This window comes from Polyodon spathula, chromosome 6, assembly GCF_017654505.1.
Source record: "Polyodon spathula isolate WHYD16114869_AA chromosome 6, ASM1765450v1, whole genome shotgun sequence".
In the NCBI taxonomy this organism is placed as follows: Eukaryota; Metazoa; Chordata; class Actinopteri; order Acipenseriformes; family Polyodontidae; genus Polyodon; species Polyodon spathula.
In genome coordinates this window covers 43,846,112-43,871,544 of record NC_054539.1, presented here as the reverse complement: position 1 = coordinate 43,871,544, position 25,433 = coordinate 43,846,112, and the positions used below count along the sequence as shown (strand labels likewise).

At 37.5% G+C, this 25,433-nt stretch overlaps 1 protein-coding gene across 1 annotated transcript in view; it reads right to left on the bottom strand.

The window, feature by feature from the left end:
• The window catches only part of LOC121317680 (SLX4 interacting protein), a 65,051-nt gene that overhangs the window by 20,512 nt on the left and 19,106 nt on the right, over nt 1-25,433 (bottom strand). Inside the window, exons 4-6 of the mRNA XM_041253841.1 lie at nt 24,334-24,486; nt 6,916-7,162; nt 499-576 (exon numbers count right to left, since the gene is read on the bottom strand). Of these exons, the coding sequence (XP_041109775.1) occupies nt 499-576; nt 6,916-7,162; nt 24,334-24,486 (478 nt within the window). The remainder of the gene's footprint in view (nt 1-498; nt 577-6,915; nt 7,163-24,333; nt 24,487-25,433) is intronic.

Below are 25,433 nucleotides of genomic sequence, written 5' to 3'. Positions count from 1 at the left end.
CTGGAGCTGAGGTTGTCTTCCTCTGGTTTACAGTAACGTTAGCGGCAATATGACTGCTTATAGAGGGGCACGCATGAGGGATGCTAGATGAAGGGGACAATAATAGTTACTTTAACGTGGACTACATTTGTAGTTTTCAATCTGCTAACAGTAAGTAACTAACAGGAAACCTTTTCAGAGGTAGTCATTAAGCAGCACACAGAGAGAGCCACCTTTAATGTATTGTTATAGGTCTAGCCCCTACACATTATTTGCATGGTGGGGATCTCAGGAACCGAGGTGGGTCTTCATAATAAGTGTATAAAGAAAAATACCATTCGAATGCACAAGCCTGTATGCGCAGGATGATATTCTTAAATTGTGCGTAGTGAATTAACAGTACTTAACGTGTACTGCATGTAGCAGTTTTCTTAGCACATGCACTTCCTTCATCACAGTAAAACAAACAAACACATTTTTTTATAATCCAGCTATCTGTGGTAACATTTAATTACATACCTTGATACTTCTCCTTTACAATGCACCTCAGATTGACATGCCTCCTCATAAAGTAAGCTGCAAGACGAAAATGTTCTCCTGCCAAACAGAAGAGATTTGGGGTAGGCCACACATGTTCATGATCTTAATGTACAATCCACTAACAGCAACATACATATGCTGACATGTTAGAGATAGATTAGGGCTTGAACTTTTATTTTGAAAATCTCTACCTCCCTTTAAATCATAATTAGAAGTTGTTAAGTTGTCTCTGCATCCTAATAAAGAGAAAACTATGAATTAAAGACTGTGTTTAAGATTATTTTTTTCTTTGCTACAAATCAAGTGTACACTCCGTACTGGGTATTTTATGCTGAAAAGAAAATCTGTCAGGATAACTGTTAAACGAGTGAAAATAACAAACGCACAACGATAAATTAGGCGACTGCAAGAATGAAATGCAGTTGGGAACAGCGATGAGCAATTAATGTAATTTATCACGTCTGTTTGAAATAAAAATTAAGCGAAACAGAATCATGCTCAGTCAAGTTATGAAATTATATTGTTTTGTAATTAACAGTTTAATTAGGAAACAGAATTGGATCACAAGTTTAAAAGGAAGTCATGTGATCAAAAATAAAACCTGAAAACTTCAAGCCCTGCATATGATATTAGTAAAAAAAAAACTTTTAAAAAGCACATATTGATACATCTCTAGAAAGGCAGACAACAGATAACTAATCATGCACATCCTTATTAACTACTTCAAGTACCAAACAAAAATTAATAGGAAAATAAAACATTTAACAGGTATTGAGAAAAACGCAGATTTGATCTGCTCATCTGTACTGAAATTCAGTCCTACAGCCACAAGATGTCAGTTTAAACATAATTTGGGCTATGTAATTAACAACAAAACAATCAGATCATACAGATGTTTTGAAAAAAAAAATATATAATATATATATATATATATATATATATATATATATATACACACACACAGTGTCTTGCAAAAGTATTCAGACCCCTGACCAATTCTCTCATATTACCGAATTACAAATGGTACATTGAAATTTCGTTCTGTTTGATATTTTATTTTTAAACACTGAAACTCAGAATCAATTATTGTAAGGTGACATTGGTTTTATGTTGGGAAATATTTTTAAGAAAAAAAAAATAATATATATATATATATATATATATATATATATATATATATATATATATATATATATATATATATATATATATTCATAGGACACTATTGATAACTAACAATTCATGAAGGACGTATTTTTAAAAATAGTTTTCACATAATTCACAGATGTAAAAAAATAAAATTAAATAATAACATTACAGCAAATAATTGTATCATTGCGGAGCATAAACTGCACAAGCTCTCACAGTCTCAGAAAAAAGGGGCAATGTTAATATATTTTCTTCGGCATGTTTTCTTAAGTTTCGTGTTTAATCTATTTAGATTTAAAAAACAAAAAAAACAAAAAAACTAATAAGAAATAAAAATCAGTATAAAAAGATACTTTGCACTGAATCTCACTGTGATCATTGGAATGTATCAGCAGTTACCTTCCAATGTGTTTGCTAGAAATTTACAGGTAATATACGGCCTGGCATAGCAATACAACTTTTTTTTTTAGAGTTTAGTTTTATAAACAAACAATGTTGCAATCACTGTTTCCTTGCAAGTCCAGACTAGTAGTCTGTTTGTCAGCAGTGTTCTTCACTAGCCTCAATAACCACTACAATAACCGTAAAAGAAAATAAATATATACATTGCTCGATACTTTATTGGAACCCACCCTGACCACTTTTGCCGACACTATATTTTCACATGTTTGATCACATGGTCTTAAACTTTCTGTATCTAAACACCACACAAAGCTGCAGTAGAATGGAGAAAATTTTGTTTATATCACATTCTTTTAGGTTAACATCAATGAATTCCACTAAATAGAACCAGTATACAGTAGCTATAACCACACAATTGTCTGAAAAACCACACATCTACAGTATCTGGATTGCAGCAGAGAAAACAGCATCTGTTGAACAGAACTGTTGTCAGGCAAAGCTGCTGGTTATGTGGGATGTCCTAGATCTTGGAACATGGAAGGAAATTTAAATACAATAATTTAAAAAAACAACAGCAAATCATGTATTCAGTATTACTGTGCGGTAAGGATTACCTGCAGGTGCAAACTGGTATGGGAGAGAATGGTCCCCCTCCCCCCTCCCCCAAATACAGATTTTAACATAATGCCAACTACCATCTATTAGAATCTACTTCAAAAAGAAACAGGTGACAACATTTTAAGTAATGATATACGAAAAGTTTCTGCTAACCACAAAACTGGTCCAGGTAGACAGTTAAGCCCTTTGGCAAATGATCGACAAGTCTGTTCCAGGTTTGATGTAAAAACAAAAACACGTTGCTACGGACTGCAAACTACTCAATAATTTAAGTCACTTGAGAGCAAGAGAATTGTTGGTAGGTGGCCTATTTCAGGACTTTACACCTGTGCAACCAAAACAGTAGCTAACTTATATTCACCCTTCGTCAGAGCTTTTTAATATTGGCCATCATGAAGGGTAGATATAGTAACAGCCACTTAGAAACAATTGTAACTAAACCTGCTGGGCTGGTCTTCATGTGGAGTAGATTAAAAGATGGAAGTTTACAGTAAAGGTAGCATTTCACCAATGTGGATATGACCAAGACACTGTTTCTCTTGTCTCTTTTTGTTGATCAAAGAACGCTAATTTGTTAAAAAATATATATTTTCAATAGTACAGCTATTCAGAAAAAATAACCATTTACTATATTTATTACACTATAGATTATTCTTTGTTCCAATAGCCCAACCAAACCAAGTCCATTATTAAAACTGAAGTCAACTGACTTGCTCTCATAGTGAGCTAGTGGCAAACCTCTCCCAGCACACTTTCGATGTGACCCCAACCATTTTTTAAATCCTGCACAATGTTGGGTAGTGTTTTAGGTAGCATACAGTACAAGGATAAGTGAGTTACACAAGAGATTCACGTTATACAAGACACTTCAGTCGTGTGTACAAGATGCACGTTATATTCCGACAATTATGATATATCAACTACGGTATATAGTTTACAGTTAAAAAATTTAAGGTCAACAGAAAAATGTTAGCCATTTTAGGTCAGTCAGTTCATGTAAAGAATCCAGATTCATAATTAGTACTTTTTGGCAACAGGACAGATCCTACTGATATCTCTGTGGTACACACATCTTTCCCGCAGACAAGAGCAACATGTACTGTATTTGAAGCACTGTTTTTTTTGTACATTAGATCTGAAGAACCTTGTCCATATAGTCCAGAGCTATTTTTGTTTTCTTGTTTTCTTCCCTGGTGACTTTATCTTGCCAATTCCCAGGATAAGGCTTGACGAAATGTCTGGACATGAAGTTGGGAACTACTAAAGTACAAGTTAAGACATCAGCTGTTGTTAAAACCTTTAAAAGTACAGAACAGTTTAAGTTGGTTTTGGCAAAGTGTTCCTTGGCTATTACTAAGCAGTACATTTATGTTTTTGTTTCACAAGCAGTTTGTTAGTCCTAGTTTTGGCAGCTAATATATCTTTTGTTGTACGACTGTGTGCCGCAGCATTTAAAAAAAGATTAAACATCATTAAGGCCTTGAGAGTGGATGGTCGTTCCAAAGACTTCACTGAGGTGCACTAACACATTCAATCAAAAGTAATCTGACTCACTGGGCAGGCAAGTATTAAACACAACCACTTAAGTTGCCTAATAACAGAGTTGCAACATTAATTTAAGCCCTATAAGCAGGACCACACTGCGACTAAGTTGCACCATCTCACGAGTATGTGGCAATGACATGCTATCCTGTATGAATATTAGTAACAATCTGGATATTGTATTGCAGAGTTCAGAGTGCAGCGGTGAAGATCACAGCATGGTGCACGCCACCCATCTCTAAATGACCTGGCTACAGATCTGGACAAGGGGTTGTCAAATACAGGCTGCACAGGAAACCTAAAAATACCATTGCCCCATCTCAACCAGAAATGGTAGTGGTAATAAAACAGAGTTTTACCCAGAGTAATGGAAATTTTCTTTATTATCACCTCAGCGTCATAGATGTGGCACATTTCCATTTGCACATTAAAATTAGGTATGAATAAAGAATTTGGTTGGCCATGTCTTTTAGAAGAAATTCTCTTTAAATATACCTTAAGTGGAGGGATAACTAAGCCACTTTGTGGCATGGAACTTGGTTTAAGGAGACTGGGTTTCAGATCACTGCATGGCACATTAGGGGAGACTTTGGGTTTGGTACAGCAAAACTGCATCACACTTGGTCTCCTGAAACCAGGTTTCAAGCCACCGTTGCTGAAAAAAAGTAGCTCTGTGTTCCCTCAGCTTTAGCCAGCTATGGAATATCCATAGTTACACACATAACACATAACAATGAACAATTACTTTTCCCACAGTTTCTTTTTGACATATTCTTGACTTTCTGCCCAATGTCTTCTGTTGGATACAGATCAGGTGCAAAACCTGAGTATAATAAAAAGTAAGGTTATTTATTGTCCTGGTTCACTGAACTAGAAACGCAACCATTACCCAATGCGTATTTATCTCCTAAAGGCCAGAAACCTGAATACTGATATACCAAAGCTGCTCAACGAGCCTGTGACGCAGTCATGCCCTGCCCCCGAGGGTACAAAAGAACTCCGCTCACAGATCTCAGCCTGCTGAAATCATGGAGGCATGCAACCTTGAGGGTTACATTTCTATTTCAGGGAACCAGGATTACGATAATAACCTAACGTTCTTTTTCAAGTATGAAATGTAACCGTTACCACATGGCTGAGTGTAGCAAAGCCGTTGCAATGGCAATATTGATTGGAATTCTACAAGACTAAGCCGAGAGGCTGCCTTGTGCGTTACCATACGGAACTCCAGTAACAAGTAGCTAGGGTGACTAAAATTAAGGGAGAAACTCACCTCTATGCCTGTGTAGGGTCGACTGGGAAACCGCCCTTAACACCAGGGTTTTGAGGATCCATAACATTTGGCTTGTAGAACCTAGTGAAGGTATAAGGAGTAGCCGACACCTTGTTGAGAATGCTTGCATCTGACTCGCCCGCTTTGTGGAGGTAATAGCGAGCAAGAAAGTCACTTTGAGCGATAAGAATTTCAGCTCAGCCAAATGTATGGGCTCAAATGGAGGCTTCACGAGTGCATTAACCCTTTGTGGTCCATTTATTCAGTGCCTGTGAGGCACGACAGGTCCAATTTATTTTCACATGCGCCGTTTATTTTACACGCGCTGTTTAAGAGTATTTATTTATTTCCACAGTAAAACAGGTTTAAAAGGCACTGCATATGAACAGGACGCTCAGTACTACATCTCTAGCCCTGCCCCACCCCTTGTTCGCTGTATTTATCACATACCTCTTCATTGTAGTGCATACTGATAAATCATTTCCTGATTAGCCGTTTTATTACCAAACTCCTCAATAATGCGATCCATGTCATTTTATTACTATAACATCCAAAAAAGCTCTGCAAATCTCTGTGATATTCTTTGAGCACAAGATGCGGAAGCAGCTATCTTGTTTGTTTATCTCCGTTTTATCTCTGTGGTGCAGGAGCTATGTGCATTGCTCAGATCTGACCCTTTTTTCCAGCTTCTCTCGGTCTCACTCGGCCATCGAAAGGTTTTTTTCAGCTTTTTCTGGAGAAAAGACGACTAGAGACCTGTGCTTGACATCTTTTTGATGATGTCGGACAGGGTCCAACATTGGACCGGAAAGGTTTAAGCACCACGTTTAGCCTCTAGTGAGGAACAATGTCATTCATAGACAGCTGAAGCCACCGAGCTCATGTCAAAAATTGTACCACCAGAAAGTGAGCTCTTGGGAAGAGAGAGTCAATTTTGACATGGCAGGCCGAAATGGCTACCAGTTAGACCACATCTGGAAAACGCCCTACTTGAACCATTACTGGGAACACGTAGACAGTGCTCCAGCATTCTGCAGGGTGTCAATGACCCTATTAGAAAGCCCCAGATGGCTTAAATTCAGCCATTCAGGGGCCAGACCCAGAGCTGCAGGCTCGATGATTGGGATGCCATAAAGTCCCCCATGCCTGACTGAGCAGTTCTCCTGGGTAAATAAGAGCCTACTAGGAGCACCTTGGCCTGTCCTGCTTGATTTTTTCCAGACGCAGTGGGAGCAGGGCGAACGGTTGGAAGGCATATAACAGTTGATTCTGCCACTGGTGTGCCAAGGCGCCTATGCCAGTGGGTCCCCGCCTCCTATTATGGAGAACCAGAATTGACAGTGGGTTGATTCATAGGAGGTAAAGAGATTTATCTCTGCTCTCTCAAATCTTTCCCAAATGAGGCTCACTACCTTGGGTTAAAGGCTCCACTCTGAGCCGCTGGGGACTCTCCCTGTGAGGTCCACCGCCCAGTTTGTCAACCTGGGCAGTTGTACTGCCCACAGTGAGAGGAGGTTCTCGTGCCCAGAGCAAAAGCTTGCGGGCCACATGATGGAGACTGGGCAACCTCACGCCTCCCTGGTGGTTGATGTAAGCCACCACTGTTCTGTTGCTTGTACGGACAAGCATACGTCTCCCTCGAACCACTTGCAAAAAACTCTGCAAGGCCAGGTAAACTGCCTGCAGCTTTAAAACATTGATGTGGAGACCCTGCCAGGGAGGGTTCGCACACACGTTGCGCACTCCGGCCATTCCACACAGCGCCCCAGCCCAGGGTGGTGATGATCTCTCTTCTGGTGACACTGCCTAGTGATACACCTAGGGGTAGATGAGTTGGCTGTTTCCACCACGAGAGTGCTTTTAGAGCAGGGGTGTCAAACTCGTTTCATTTGGCAGGCTTGATCCGATCCCTGGTGCTGGGCGCGGGCTGAGTGCCGAGGGACAGTTATTAAAGTACAAAGACGAACCCAAAACCTCAAAGTTATTGTATTTAACAAAAATTATCATACAAAGCATATTTGCATTCCCCTAAATAGCATATAGATTATTTTACTCACCATCAACTCTTAGAAGACGTGTACAAACATGCCTCCAACGAATTCCTTCACATGAGCAACACAAATTGTCATGTTGCTGTGATTACTGTGAATTGCTGACCACGTGGGTGAGACAGCAGTGCGTCAGCTGGTTCGAGTAGACAACACAGTGTCTTTTAATGTGATAAATATAATATTAATTAAATATGATAAATATACAGGAACAGTACGTGAAGATAAATACTGAATTAGTCATTGAGAAAGGGCAATTGATGTTTACTAATGCTTGTAGCATAAGTGATGCTGCTGTTAAGGCAAGACATGATTGCTCAAAAAATAGCTGTTTCTTCAAAGCCATTTTCTGATGGAGTTTTTGAAGAAATGCTGCTAAAAGCTGCTGAAATAGTGTTTTCCTGAGAAGCATCAATCTTTCTCCATCATGAATATCAATAAATCAAAATGTTATTCTCCACTTAACTTGATATTCTCAGCCCAGACATTTGTTCCAAATGTTGACGCGCTGGTTCAAGAAAAGGTTCCAGGCATCAGGAGCAGCAATAGCAGTCACTAATGTTCTTTGTCTCTATCTTTTTGGTGAGTGCTAAATAAACAATTTGACCAGTATCGACTTATACTTTGCTTACTTTGGATATTCGTTCAAGATTTAGATATTTGTTCGGATATTCGTTTTAAAAATGTTATAAAAGCAATTACATGTAACACTGTATTAAAGTTGAAAAATATCCCAAAAGGACCTTTATCCTCATGAATTAACTACAAAACAAAAAAAGCAATACATTAGTTAAATTGTGTGTGTATTTCAAGTAAAAACAAAAGTAGACAACACGTTTCTTTTAAAATAATCACTGCCCTTGTGTCTTCGTAATAAACAAAGCGGTCATACACATTTTCATAAAGTAATAACATTGGTTTTTAACTTAAATAAACACTTCAAATAAAATAAAACGTTAAAAAGAGGGCATTGTACAATGAAAAAAAAATGACTCACTTATTTCTTTTTTTGCATCCCACTTAACAATACTAGGATTGTATCATGAAAGAAAATTAAAACGTTGATTAATGTACCGACAGACTGCAAAATTGCAAACATAATTCCGATCCACAAAAAGGGAAACAAAACTGAACCAGCTAACTACAGACCAGTAAGCCTGACTTCTATTATATGCAAACTTATGGAAACTATAATAAGATCCAAAATGGAAAATTACCTATATGGTAACAGGGTCCTGGGAAACGGTCAACATGGTTTTAGGAAAGGGAGATCGTGTCTAACTAACTTGCTTGATTTTTTGAGAATGCAACATTGATAATGGACAATTCCAAAGCATATGACATGGTTTATTTAGATTTCCAGAAAGCTTTTGACAAAGTCCCGCACAAAAGATTAATTCTCAAACTGAACGCAGTTGGGATTCAAGGAAACACATGTACATGGATTAGGGAGTGGTTAACAGGTAGAAAACAGAAAGTACTGATTAGAGGAAAAACCTCAGAATGGAGTGTGGTAACCAGTGGTGTACCACAGGGATCAGCATTAGGTCCTCTGCTATTCCTAATCTACATTAATGATTTAGATTCTGGTATAGTAAGCAAACTTGTTAAATTTGCAGACGACACAAAAGTAGGAGGAGTGGCAAACACTGTTGCAGCAGCAAAGGTCATTAAAAATGATCTAGACAAGATCCGGAACTAGCCAGACACATGGCAAATGACATTTAATAGAGAAAAGTGTAAGGTACTGCACAGAGGAAATAAAAATGTGCATTATAAATATCATATGGGAGATACTAAAATTGAAGAAGGAATCTATGAAAAAGACCTAGAAGTTTTTGTTGACTCAGAAATGTCTTCATCTAGACAATGTGGGGAAGCTATAAAAAAGTATTATATAATAGTAATATTGTAAAAAGTGTTGAATTTAAATCAAGGGAAGTAATGTTAAAACTGTACAATGCACTAGTAAGACCTCATCTTGAATATTGTGTTCAGTTCTGGTCACCTCGCTATAAAAAAAAGATATTGCTGCTCTAGAAAGAGTGCAAAGAAGAGCGACCAGAGTTATTCCAGGCTTAAAAGGCATGTCATATGCAGACAGGCTAAAAGAATTGAATCTGTTCAGTCTTGAACAAAGAAGACTACGTGGCGACCTAATTCAAGCATTCAAAATTCTAAAAGGTATTGACAATGTCGACCCAAGGGACTTTTTTGACCTGAAAAAAGAAACAAGGGCCAGGGGTCACAAATGGAGATTAGACAAAGGGGCATTCAGAACAGAAAATAGGAGGCACTTTTTTATACAGAGAATCGTGAGGGTCTGGAGATCCTGGGATCCTTCAAGAAGCTGCTTGATGAGATTCTGGGATCAATAAGCTACTAACAACCAAACGAGCAAGATGGGCCGAATGGCCTCCTCTCGTTTGTAAACTTTCTTATGTTCTTAATGAGTTTTGCAATGTACCCCGATTGTAGTGGTGGTAAGAATCCAAGTGTACAACTTTTATCTTTCAAAATAGCAGATATTTAACTACGACTACTATTATTATTATTATTATTATTATTATTACTACCTCCATCTCCAATCCCGTTCTCCACTCACCGAACACACAACAACCCAGAGTGAGTAAAACGTGCATCTATATATACTGTTGTGCTGGGATTCAATTACCAATGAATGATTCACTTGAATTCCAGCACGTGAATTAATTATGTGCAACCTTGTGCTCACTTTTTAAATACTTTAAATGCACGTGAAGTGATGTACAATCCTGTACCTAAATACAATTATACATTTTTAAACACACGTGAAACACAGGCCCGTTTATATCCTGTGTACCAATGCCTATACACCAACATTTAACAGACCACACACAACATATAACAGAAAATACACACAGGGGCGGGCACTTTGTCACATACACAGATAAAATAATTTCTACGATCACTGACTTTTTTTTTTTTTTTTTTTTTTTTTTTTTTACTTCAAATACATGTAAAAAAACAAAACATTAGTTCAGATATTCGTCCCAGAACTCTTTTTTTTTTTTACTTGTATTCTAGTAAATAAAAAAAATTATATTCCGCAGGCCGGATGAAATCGCTCCAGGGGCCGTATGTTTGACACCCCTGCTTTAGAGAATAACGAGACATTGTAAATAGATGGCCACGGTTCAACATGGGTAGAAAAACCGTGCTGTTGAACCAGGCCTGCAGAGAGCGCATGTGCAGGAGATCCAATGGAAGGGTCTGGGAAGCTGCTGCCATCAGGCCCAGTTTCTGGAACATCACTACCTTTAGCGCTTCGCTGAGCTGAATTAGCTCCAAGCAGGCAGCTATTCTCTACACTCTGCTATCCGATAGAGTGCACAGCATGGCCCTACATTCCAAGCACACTCCTTGATAGGAGGCTGTCTAGGAAGGAGTGAGCTGGCTCTTTGCATGATTCACTATAAGGTCTAAACATTGAAGGTGGTTGGTGACAAGTTCCATGTGGGCCTCTGTCTGTGCTGGAGACCTGTCTATCTGTGCTCCAGATAATTGAGCACTCTGATGCCTTTGAGCCTCAGTGGGGCCAGGACTGTTTCCATGCACTTCGAGAAGGCACGGGGAGCTAGGGAGAGGCCAAAAGGCAAGAGATGGAACTCGTACACTGTTCCCTGAAAAGCAAACCGTAGATACTTCCTGTGTGCGGCTCTTTTGAACATTTTGAACATCCTTCGGCTCAGATACAGGTTGACCTGCCTAAGGTTGGGGATCGACCACCATTCAGCTTTGCCACTTGAAGTACCTGGAGTAGAACCCCTCCTCCCACTGGAGGGGGTCTATCATGCAAATAGCTACCTCCCGAGACACCACAGCGGCGTCTTGCGGGTCCATGACTGATGTTGTAGTCACACCCCCAAGGGTGGGGGACCATGCTTGAACTGCAGGGAATAGCCACTCTGAAAGGTATTAAGAACCCACCGAATGTTCCTGCAGTAATTCCACGATAACAGGACCTTGATGGGAAACAGCTGCCCAGAGCTTTTCCATTTACTCAGAATCTGCCTATCACTTGGACAATCAACTCCTCTTCTTCCTCAGGGGAGACAGTGAGGGCAGTTTTCTGCCTGGGCTACTTTCCCAGGTGCGTCGTCTGCTCTCCCTTGGCACACAGCCATGGGGCGAGGACACAGCCACCTCTCTAACAAAGGGAGATGGGGAAGAGTGCTGATCAAGAGTAAGGGACGCAGAGAGCTCCGCGATAAAAGTTTCTCAAGCGTACGCTTGGAGAAAGGTGCACAAAACTCACAGAAGCTGCAATTAGCCAGTGCCTCCTTGGCGTGCTCTGGCCCCAAGCAGGAAGAGCACCTGCCGTGTTTGTCCTCCATAGGCAGACTGGCATTGCATGTCGTACAGGGTTAGAACCCGGGCATGATGCAAGAAGCTTGCAATGTAGTGTACAGTATTGGGTTGTACTGTTGCTGCCTCAATCTGCTTATAAATACTGACTGGGCGGGACCCGAGTGGGACCGACCTGGTACCAGAGCGGTGATCTGAGCACCGGTCAGTAGTGGGCCGTGTAAAAACTAGGATGGTTCAGTTCAGTACCGGTTTGGTGGCTTTAGCAACAGTTCTGTATGGTAAGGAACCGGGTTTGTTCTGGGACAGTACCAGTCCGGTGACTTTAGCACCGGGATGGTATTGGTTTAGTAACCTCAATCCCGGTTTGGTAGCGGGTATGGGAACGGAGTGGGTTGGTGACCTCGGTACCGTTACGGTACGGGTCAATCGGTTCGCAGTCACCATGGGTTGCAACGTACAGGGATGCCCACCTGTACGAGCCATTCAGGCAATACCACACACGAGACTGAGGGAAGCTTGTTTTGGTAGAATTGTACCAACAGCCTTCACAATGGGGATGCTAAAGCTGTCACCAAAACAGCATCAAGATACTGCAGAAGAGATTATAAGCAACCACAACAAAGTATCTTGCTGAGCTCAGCAGTTGCTCTTGCTACATTTGTGTTGTAGCACTAAAAAATAAGAGAAAAATCTTTCAACAAAACAAACTAATATAACATAAAAAAAAATCTCATATTTTAGCTAAAAGCCAAAATGAACAATAAAAGAACTCCATCCGGATCTATGCAGCCAGGGGGGGAGAGCACAAAGTCAGCAGACTAATGTTGCTGGATCCCTGGGAAGGAGCGACTCAAACCGCTGGATTTAGGTCAGGGCTCTGACTGGGCCACTCAAGGACATTTACCTTTTTGTTCATTAGCCACTCCAGTGTAGCTTTGGCTGTGTGCTTTGGGTCATTGTCATGCTGCAAGGTGAAGTTCCGTCCCAGTTTAAGCTTTCTTGCAGAGAGCAGCAGGTTTTCCTTAAGGACTTCTCTGTACTTTGCTCCATTCATTTTCCCTTCTATCCTGACAAGTTCCCCAGTCCCTGCCGATGAGAAACATCCCCATAACATGATGCTGCCACCACCATGCTTCACAGTAGGGATGGTATTTTTTGGGCGATGTGCTGTGTTGGGTTTGCACCAAACACAACGCTTTGCATTTAGGCCAAAAAGTTCCATTTTAGTTTTGTCAGACCACAAAACTTTTTGCCACATGGCTACAGAATCTCCCGAGTGTTTTTTTGCAAACTTCAAACAGCAAAAACGTTCTTGAGTAATGGCTTCCTTCTTGCCACCCTACCATACAGGCCAGAATTGTGGACTGCTTGGGATATTGTTGTCACATGCACACTTTGACCAGTCTTGGCTATAAAAGCCTATAGCTCTTGCAAAGTTGTCATTGACCTGCTGGTAGCCTCTCTGATAAGTGTCCTTCTTGCTTGGTCATCCAGTTTGGAAGGGACGGCCTCATCTAAGCAGAGTCTTGGTGGTGCCATATACCTTCCACTTCTTAATAATCGTCTTGACCAATCGCCAAGGAATATTCAAGGCCTTTGATTTTTTTATACCCATCCCTGATCTGTGTCTTTCAACAACTTTGTCCCAGAGTTCTTTTGAAAGCGCCTTGGTGCTCATGGTTGAGTCTTTGCTTTGAAATGCACTACCCAGCAGAGGGAACCTACAGGAATTGCTGAATTTATCCTGAAATCATGTGAACCACTACAATTTAACACAGGTTGAGGCCACTTAAGTTGGCATGTGATTTTGAAGGTGATTGGTTACACCTGAGCTAATTTAGGATTGCTATTGCAAGGGGGGTGGACACATATCCAACTAAGCTACTTCAGTTTTTATTTTTAATTAATTTTCTACAAATATCTAGAATATTTTTTTTCACTTGGAAGTTGTGGGGTAGGATGTGTAGATAAAAAAAAAAAAAAAAAAACAATATTTTAATGCATTTTAATTCCAGGATATAAGGCAACAAAAGGTGAACATTTTGAAAGGGGGTGTAGACTTTCTATAGGCACTATATATATATATATATATATATATATATATATATATATATATATATATATATATATATATATATATATATATATATATATATAATAAAATGTGTGTTTATTTATTTTTTCAAACCAATCCAGTTGGAAATTAATCACAGGCAAACATACACCAACAGTTTATTAAATTTCATACATCAAAGGCTTGCTAATCTCCCCGTATTCTCACTGAACACCATTTATTTCAGATTGGGGACAAAATGTGATCTCTGTCCACTGTCATGCCATCAAGCACTTGTACTAATTTAAAGTGTGTTCACAACTAAACACAACATGTTACTGTGTCTTGCTTGAGTGGAAATCACTTTAAATGAATTAGATTGTGTAAACTAGCGGTGCAGTGATAAATATTTTCTTGGCCAATATCGATAGCCGATGTGCCGATACCGATAGGGTACTGATAATAATAGACGGTGCAGGTAAGCTATTGTAAACTACTAGAACAAGACATAGGGGTAATATATTTAAACTGTTTTATTATTATAAATGTTAAAAAATTAACATGTATTCTTTACTTGTTGAATTTACTTCAGAAAATGGATAGAAAGAATAAAGTAGTATTATATTGTGTGCATGACAGCAATTTATACATTTGTTTTACAACACAGTCACACAAAGAACACATTGCATTTGCACTAGTAAAAACACTTTGTAGAAAAACACACATTACAAAATTATTCAATACCATCAGCCAATCAGATTTCAGTTCTAGCGGGCTCCAATAGATAGATGCCCACTGGAACTTCTCAGCACCAATTGCGAATCCAATTTAAAATCAATCCACGCAAGTGCTGGCTTTGTCTTTTTTGAATTGCTGTCAAACATTGTGTATTATAACTTCAACCTATACTGTACAGTTGAAACAAAAATATAGCCTATGCAATGTCAACTACAACAACATTCATTAAATTTTTATTTTAATCATATACTACTTGGACTTATTTACTGCAGGATGATTGCACGTCACAAAATGACTGTCTCAGTGTTCTTGCCTTATTTAATAACCCCCCCATGGCCAAACATTAAATTCTGTGCTAGAAGAAATTGAATTGTGAATATTGGTGTACATTATGGCTAAAATAACAAAAACTGCCGATAGCCAATTGTGTTTTTTTCTCTTATATCGGTACCATGCCGATAGGCTACAGATTATTGGGGCACCCCTAGTGTAATAATAATAATAATAATAATAATAATAATAATAATATTTATTTGTATATGGTGCCTTTGATAGTGGACACAAAGTGCTTTCAAGATACGAGACTGTGGTGTATGAAATATGGATCAGTTGCAGAGTCACTTACAACAAGGTCTCAACCAAAAAACAAAGCACAAGGTTAAGTGACTTGCTCAGAGTTACACAATGAGTCAGTGGTTGAGCCGGGATTTGAACTGGGAACCTTCTGGTTACAAGCCCATTTTTTCTTTTTAACCACTGGACCACACAGCCTCCGATAGTGCAAACCTTATACCATTAACCTTCCTTTGGTATTGCTTGTATGGAATCAGACCATTTTTCTAGTTAATTCCCGATAGCATTTTGTTTGGCATTCAAATTAAGCATTACAAAATTGATCTCCAGAAACAAGAGCACTAACCAAGATCCTAAATACTGTGTGCTTTATTAGAAAACAGAATGCTTGTAATAATTAAAAACTGGCACTTCAATGTGGTCTTCCTTTTGTGTACTGTAAACTGCTTAAGGTTATCTTCCCCAAACCACAAAATATTCCACAGCTTTAAAAATAACTTACTACGGACATTACTTGCCGAGTACATGGTTAAGTTAAATAGTTAACCTGGGTTCATGTAAACATATAATGTTTTTCTAACCATTATGCTGTGAGAAAAACTTGCGTGAATAAGTTACTGCTTAGGCTACCATTTCTGCTTCCCTAATTATATATAAACTGTGTGGTGTAACAGTAGGGGTTCATGTTATGTTGTTTTTATCCTAAGGACTTGGTTCTGGCCTTAAGTGCAATGTGTGTGTAATATTTCAAAGGAACTACTACATTTTAGAGCTTTTTTGCTTGCAAATTATGTCATGAAGTTTGCATTCTTGCAGACATTTGAGGTGTGTTTGTGCATTGTTTATATTGACTGCTGAGCCTTATGGATTTGATGTCTTACGGTCAAACAGGATGTAAATTAATAATATTAGAATCTTCAAAGCAATATTTGATCTACAAGGCACTATTGACCGACACAATTACTTTTTTTAAAACGACTGTGATGAACTGAACAATGTTTTGTATTTATGAAATTTTCAGAGGCTGGGAGTTTATTCTGGTTTTTAAGAACTGATTTGTACAACCAAACTGGAAACTATTATGCAATGACGTAGAGTATTTCCAAATCAGAATCCAAAATGCCTGAGGTTGCGAGGGGAGAGGGGGGCAGGGGGGGGCACTATTGTGAAATCAACATAGATCAGCTAGCTGTAAGGGTCAGCTGGAAGACAAGAGCTACGATTGGCAGCTACTGGCAGGGCAGGGGTAGAACTCCAGTCAGTTCGGGAAGCTGCTTTAGGGGAGCTTATGGTGGATTTCCTAAAAGAACCAGGTAAGGGGTCCCAGGGTAGGGAAAGGCAACATTAATGTATTTTAAATACTGCCATGTATTACTGAACTCCAGTTTTACTGTGACCCTGCCATGGTTTTACAATGTATTCTCTTAGTCTGCATGTCCCTGCAGAGCTACCACTATACATTACATGGCAGAATTTGAGTAGATTTTATAGCATGTTCGATTCATAGTTCTGCAGTAAGAAGCATTGGGTAACAGCAGAAAATGGAAACCCATTTAAGATTGAGATTCAACAACAGGTACATGTAAATTACTTTGATAGCCTCAGAAACTCATTTGTAAAAAGATTAACAAATCATCAGTACATTAGCATTTTCACATTAGAATCAGAATTGTCCAGATTATTGCATGCTTTGCATGGACTCCACAAGCATGCTGAAATAGAACCAAATGAGGCCTGACAGTTTCAGAGTTGCAATCGAATTAGAAAATGTGTTTAGATTTGAAAATGTTTAGATTGCAATGATGTGGGTAAATACTTAATTAAAGGCATGGAAAGAATGTCGTTTCTGGGCTGCACATCCTCAGCATACTTTGATGAAATGAATCTTATAAACACATTTTTATACTGTAAAGCTATCCAGAAACACTTGTTTTCCATTGCAGTCACAGCCAACCAGACTTAAGCCTTCGCAAGACTGCCAAGTGGAGTCTGTGGTACACTGTACAACACTGGAAAGCCCTCTCCCACGGCTATTAGTGACCATTCATCTGGGAGCCTGGGAAAATGCCTTCGAGCTGCTGAGTTATCTGGAGCAGCCTGGCAGGTGTTCCCTTCCCAGAAAAATTTGGCACCTGCACAGCTCTACCACGGAACTAGAATTTTTTTTCTGCAGGAGTACAAGGCAAGCCGTACCTTGCAACCTGCCAACATCTCACCGTCGGGCAACTGCCTAGAAAAAGTAGACCAGGTAACCCAAATGGTAAACCCAAACTAAGAAGCTTAAAAATTGCGTGCATGAGTTCACAAAAGAAAACTGTTGTGGTAAAAAAGGTATGACTAAAGTGCAATACCTTTGGGAAAGATAGATAATCTACAAAGGTTTAAATCCCAGTTCTTTCCATCACTTTCTCATGTAACTTATCAAGTAAAATAAAACAGAACATTATGGAGTAGCTAAAAATAATGGCCTCGACAATTGTTGCAGAATTATGTATATCCACATAAAATGATCATGTCTTTGTTTATATGTATTCTGTTCTTCTATTTTATAGTCTCACGTGAATTTTTTTTTTTATCAATGTAACAGACTGCCAACTGCAGAGCTCTATCACACCAAGATCCATGACCCCACATTCTGATTATTATCAAAGCATTTCATATAAACTTGTGATTCTGTTTTTTTTTTTTTTTTTTTTTAAATAAGTTTATACAAGGAAGCTGTTTTGTTGTTTTTTCCCTTTAAAATTAGCTCTGCAAACATACAATCCCACAATTACAGTCTGTTTGAGCTTCAGACCTTTCTGCACTGGTATCTAGCCCAGCTTGTGTTAAGAAAACTGACAAGACGCAAGTCAGTTTGCTGTGTTTTTTATAATAAAAAAAACAAAAAGCTTTCAATGCAGTGATTAAAAAACAAAATGCTGTACTTGGAAATCAGCTGACAAGGAATCGCATGCAGTGCATTCTGCTCATATACAGTATGTATGGGAGATGGACCCAGTTCTTACCCTAGTAAAATTACCTTAAACGTAAATTGTTTCAATGCATACAACTGCAAACCGTTTGAATTTCATTTCGGAAATCAGTCTTTTTTAGCCCCCACACATTTACCCTATTTACTGCACCTTACAGGCAGATCTGTGCCCACATTAAAGGCCAAAGAATGTTCAAATCTGCTGACTTTTCATTTGAACTGGCAGCAGCTCAATCAATTACCTTTCTCCTTATCTGTGAGATTCAGATGAGTGCCATGGAATGTCTGCAGGTTCTCTCTTCTCTAGTAGACAGATTTTATTTTGATGTCTGTCCATATAACATTACAGCCACAGCTGTAGTTTAAAGTATATGATTGATGCAGAAAACTTCCTGTCAAGTGCTGTAAATTATATCTGAAACATACCACACAGTTCACGCCGATTGTAAATAACTGGAGAGCACCATATCACCAATATATTGTTCTAACCCAGTTGCTTAGTGATCACATTTCAACTATGTGACATTATCCATTTTAGAAACTTTTAGTTTTTGTTTGGGTTTTTTTTTTTTTTTTTTTTTTTTTTTTTTTTTTTAAACCTAGTTATGTGCTTGGCATGGATGATTAAAATAAACACACTTAGTAAGTTGTTTGCAATAGACTGGTGATTCAAATCCTTTAGTTCTTTGTTTCAATTAGAAATATGCTGATATTTTTAAATAATGTGATAGATTAAACATTGCTGCTGCTGCTGCTGATTGAAAGTAACTAATCAAGTAATTAAACAAAAAAAAAAAAAAAAAAAAAAAAAAAAAAAGGTGAACCAAAAGATTCTCAGCACATTAAAAGGGGACCAGTAATAATGTTACTAAAACTGTGTAAGAGCATATATTTGTTCTAAGAGGTAAGAACAGGTGTTTTAAAGCATTTAGTAGCACTCATACAAGTCATATAACTATTGTAAGTGTGTGCCTATTCCTTTTAGGATGTTCCATTTCATTGTTTTCTTTCACAATAATATAATTTAGAGCATAAGAAAGTTTACAAATGAGAGGAGGCCATTCGGCCGATCCCCGGGTGTCAGCTTAAACAACATTACTGGGGAGTTGATTCCAGACCCTCACAATTCTCTGTGTAAAAAAGTGCCTCCTATTTTCTGTTCTGAATGCCCCTTTGTCTAATCTCCATTTGTGACCTCTGGTCCTTGTTTCTTTTTTCAGGCTGAAAAAGTCCCTTGGGTCGACAATTTAGAATGAATACTGTATATATTACATGAACATGTTTTAATGAATCTTTAAATCATCACACATTTCAGTTTATGCAGATTTACAGTATGCCAATATCTAGGTTGTATACCAGAACCATTTCTTCACATTATACCTTGCCTTTTAAAAAAGTACGTAGCTGCTTTAAACAAACATGATACAGGCATACTGGACTTATATACAGTACAAATAAAGGAAATGTGGTAAATCATTTTTTTTTTTTTTTTTTAATATCAAATGGTTAATATATACACAAAAATTGGCTGTAAACCACAGAAAGTGTTTTTGTTCTTTTAACTATTGCCATGGTGAGTCTATAACCAGAAAGCCTATATCTCTGTAAAGGTGGCTGTTATTATTTTCAGCACTGAAGTTGTTAATGTACAGAACCCCCCCCCACCCTTCCCCACCCCACCCCCCACTGAGTGGAATGTGGTACCACCACAGTATGTGCTGAATATTTAAACAAACGTAGGAAACCAAAAAATAAAGGGTCAAAACATTACACATCCAGGTCAAACTTCTGGTTGCAATTAACTTCAATCCCTTCAATTACTTGTGAGAAAATCCCTTTTTCTCCTGGGGTCATTTACTGTTTGGTTCAGAGCTGGAGAAGTCTTTTGAACAGGATTGTATTATATACAGAGGACAATGTGCATGAAAACCTTTGCATTTTGTTTGATTATTCACAATATACAATATTTTTTGACAAAAAAAAGCTATTAAACCCTGAATATAGTTATTATGCAAAAGAAGAGTGCGACGAAGAATGCTGTCCAGTGCAGATACCTAGATCCAGCCTAGCTTAAGCATGCTCCAAGCCAAGAAAGGGAAGATTTAGAGAAAAACTAAATAAATAAATATTGGTGCAACAATAACAATAACCGCTCATAATGAAAACAAACATCTTAAAAACATAAGGGAACTAAAAATATGTTTTTTTAAAAAAACAAACAAAAAAAAACCCCAGTTTAAATGACATCTGAAGTTACTTGCTCTTTAATAAGAATATAAGAAAGTTTACAAATGAGAGGAGGCCATTCGGCCCATCTTGCTCGGTTGGTTGTTAGTTATTGATCCAAGAATTTCATCAAGCAGCTTCTTGAAGGATACCTGGGTTTCAGCTTCAACAACACTGATGATCCAAACCTTGGAAATTCTAAATATTGCATTTTTTAATGCTATTAAAAATAGATCAGTGCAACCTACAAGAGTTAAAAGGCAGGTTAATTTAAAGTAGATCACTAAAATAAGCCGCAAAGTGTTAAATGCGTTGTACAGTAGTAAATAATGTAAGTGCACCCACTGGCAGCACAGCAGTGACCTTTGTGCTACATCAAGATTAGGGGGAAAACTGGCTGGGGATATTTCATCTCCTTGCACATCAGCAACCCCTACTGGTCAGGCACCTAACAAGTCGAGGCAGGGACTTTCCAGTCTGGGCCTTTGCCTCCAGGGTTCAGTAGTATTGTAACATCTGTTGATCAGGTTCTGTGAGTGAAAAGAAATAACTGGCTTGACAGTGGAGGCTGTTTCTTTTCTGTCCTCCTGATCAGTAAGTGGGTGCAGCCCTGAAGCAACGATGGGTTGTGTATTTTAAACATTTATAAAATACAATAAAAAGGAATACTTGAGCTGGTCTGACACAATCCTACTGAAATCAGATTTGGTCTGCATCTTTAATCTTTGCAAATGTGACCACTAGACTGGTTTTAACTCAAAACTTTTAACCAAAGTACACCCAACTAGAAACTATTTTGCAGCTTTTGAAAGATACATATTTTTGTTTGTTTTTCACAATCTCTATCTATCATATTAATCATGAAACACACACACACACATATATATATATATATATATATATATATATATATATATATATATATATATATATATATATATATATATATATATATATAATTAGAAGCACACAAAATCAATGTGAAAGGTGTTCACTTTTAATTAAGGTATATGGCACATACAAGGCAGTAGGGGACACTGTTCACATCGTGGCGCTTAGTGCCAATGGGGGAGTGTGGGAATTTATTTTTATTATTATTATTTTTTTAAATGCATTTTTATGTTGCATTCTAGCAGAATTTTGGATGGTTTAAGCATGTGCTAGGCTAGCAGTGGTCTGCTTGTAGTGTCTGACAAAGTACTCCTTTAGTGCAATGAAGGGGTTTTACTTCAGCTCTGCTCACAACAAAGATCAACAAGAACAATCGACTTTTGGAGGCCCATGCAACAGAATACTGGCTGAAAATGTGTGTGGAATTGGTGACCACACCTTTAATTGTATAGAGTAATATGGGAAACCGCATGCTGCAGCTCCCATGGTGTGTTATGTGAAGTCCTGATCTGACAACATGTAACAGACAGCTCTTATGATTGCATGTTAACTTTGATTTTTCAGTAACAAGTTTAAATTGCAGTGTGTTAGTTCTACAATTTTTTATATTAAAACACACCACAGCAAACACATTGTCACATTATATTTTCATTAGCACAACCTGAAAGCTATTTTAGTGAATGGTAGTTTATGTTACTGCAGTACATTTCATTTTTAATTTCTTAAATATTTCGTCTTAAATTGCCGTTCTTGGTTCTTTGGCTAAGGAGATATCATCTGCTCATCATCTAATTAGGGAATCTGCTGCACGATTAAATCATACTTAAATTCCTGACTGTAATGTTGCAGCTGCTAAAGAATGCAACAGACGGGGAAAAAAAAATGGTTTGTGGGACTCAAAACTTTAGGTACTCTACAATTTGACTGGCAAAGATAAGGTTGGTTTATTGGAGTTTATTGAAAAAAAAAAATCAGTTTGTTACGGTAAAGATTTCACTTGCTTTTTTGTTTATTGAGATTTTTTGCTGGATTACTGCCCTTTATTAAAATTATTTTATTTACTGTATGTTAAGTTTTCTGAGAACTTTGTTAATGCCACCACATGTGGAACACACAAACCTTAAGTGTATTTTTATTATAGATTTTCACTGTTTTTGTTTTTTCAAATGCATTTTAAGCATTTTTTTTTTCTTTTTTTTTACACAACAGTACTCGCACACATTTGATCGCCATCCCAAATGCTGCATGAAACTGGTGTTACCATATTCCGCTGGTGCTAATACAGCACCTCTCTCTGCACTGAGGCATTTGTATATCAGCAGACAATGGGCTCAGCTGATATCCCATCATGACTTTCTTTTTAAAGGCGTACATCCTCAATGCATTAACCCCCAGATGTATCTCTGACAAGCACTTAGGTACATATTTTTATGATACCACAACAAAGGTAATACGCTTTTTTTGGGGCTCATCTGTAGAGCTATTATGCATTATAGATCTCCTTACAGCGACAACAAATTGACAATGATAATACCTGAAAAACGATCTTAATATATTTTTTTTTTTTAATAAAGCACCCGGCACAAACAGGATCGTGCCGGTCACTGGCTTATTTTGAAAACTCTGCATAATCTGTCTACATCGTAGAAAGTTATATGGAATTTAGGTGACAATAGAATGGAATCTAACACCGTTATGTATCTTAAGGTCCCTAGATGTATTTCAGTGCAGTTATGAGCATCACGCAAACCTTGATTTATAAATGATAAAGGACAATAGAATTAGGAACAGAGCTTCAGGGATACAGAATGCATACCACAACCATCAGCAACATCAAAGTGCTCAGTAATATGGTACTGCACAGATAATTAACAGGGTGGAAAAACTGCTTTCCCTGTAATCCCATATGTGTAATAATGTTTGCAACAGTGTTTGGAACATTTAATTGTAGCTAAGTTGTACCTGCATCAAGAGCTTCCTTACTTGCTAAATTTATCTGCAGAGTAGCTGATTATTCAGTGGGTCACTAAGACCATGATAAGGTAATCCTGCTTTTATATAAGGAAATCAACAATGTTAACAACAACGCTTTAATTAGCACAAAACTGACAGCAGTCTCTTTAAAAACAAACTTTCAAATCTATACACTAAACAGTGTGTAGGAAAAGCAGGCATGTACACACAGCATGTAAATACAAGACCCATACATTTTTATCTGCTTAAAGAGACAGTTGTACTTGTAATGATGACTGACAGCCAAGACCCTTGATAGACAGGTCTGCACAGTCACACCTGAGGTGCAACACCTGTATAACCATTGGCTGGGTTTTTTCTGGTTCCCACCTATTTATTGCAACAATGTATGATTCTCCCAGTCTAACCTGCCTGATCAAAACAGACAATAGCCTTTTTTTTCTACTTTGTGTTTACTGGCATAGGACAGGTTAAAAGGTTTTTAATCTTAGATTGAGAACATTAAACCCACACTATATTATAACAGTGTTAAAATGTCAACACATTACTTTCTCATTCCTAACTAGAAACGGTACTACTCACATATATATATTATATATATATATTATCTATATATATATATATATATATAATATATATATTAGATATATATATAATATTTTCCATATGTAATATAATTAATTTTAAATGTCGTAGAGGTATGGCTTGGGTGTAATATTAATTATAAATGACACAGCATCTCAAACACAACAATAATAAATAATAAAATATGACATATTGGGCCCTATCTAGCATTGAATGCAGTACAAAAAACTTTTTTTTTTTTTTTTTTAAAGATTTCCTTATTTTTTTTTTGAAAAAAACTTGGTAAAAACTAGAAAAAAAAAAAAAAAAAAAAAAAACATTGCTGCTTGGGGCAGATAAATTGTTCTCAGCAATTACTTGTTTTACTCTATTCAGAATATTTGTCTTGCCCTTGCGCTTGCTGTTAAATCAGCCCCACTTCGCACCACCACACACTTTTCTTACCTTTAATACATAGAGGATTTGCTTGCGTTAATTCTTTACTTGGTTTAGGCTGAACATGCTGATTACGGGCCTCCAGGTACTGCTTTACTCTTAAATCTACTGCTTCTCGAAGGAGGATGCTGACTTCCTAAAGCATAAATAAAAGAAAAATATAAATACTGTCCTGTGTTACAGTAAAAACACATTTACTCTGAAAGATCAATTGATTGTACAACCTAGTTGGAGTAGGAAATAATCACTTAAAAAATAAGAATGTTTTTTCAAGTCTACTATGTAATGCTATGTACATATGTATAAAGTATGTATAAAAAGTAATTATGCATAAACGTTTAAATAATTAACTTACGCAATAAGTAAATTATTTCCTACAAGTTATCTAGCCCTAATTCCCGAAGGCTTAAAGCATTGCGACCTAGTGCAAGTCATTTCATGGATAACTGTCAAAAATGTCAGTTTGTATAATTAAGGATTGTGAACTTGTTTCATATAGCCATGAAAATTAAGAAAATACATTTTATTTAGTTGAGAATGAAGTCATATGAAGTCAAGTAAAACAGAATTAAACTTCACGATAAAAAGGCTGATATTCCTTTAGTCTACTTGTTTGCTTCTTTAAGGTTTGTTTGGAATTTGCCTTTAACGGAGACACTTGTGGGTGCTATGGATTACCATCAGTTCTTATTTGACACAATAGGCTTAATTTTAATCGAGCAACACCAACTTGCATCCATTGGACATAATGGGGCTTGCTAAGCTTGAAATAGATCCCCATATATAGTAAAAAAAACATTTCCTCGAAATGCATTATATTTATACTGTTATTTCTGCCTTTTTTAAATTTACTATGACATTTTTTACAGTGACACTGTTTTAATGACAGCAAATTCCACAGGAATACCAGCTCAGTGTTTTATGCACTGAAGTAATTGATTTAGAATTCAGCCCTGTTAATTCACATGGATTTTATTACCCTATTCATTTCATGTTTCTTTGTAACAAATTATGCTGATCACATGTATAAGGCATTCTGATTATCATGGAAGAATCAACTCAGATTAATTCTAACTATAAATA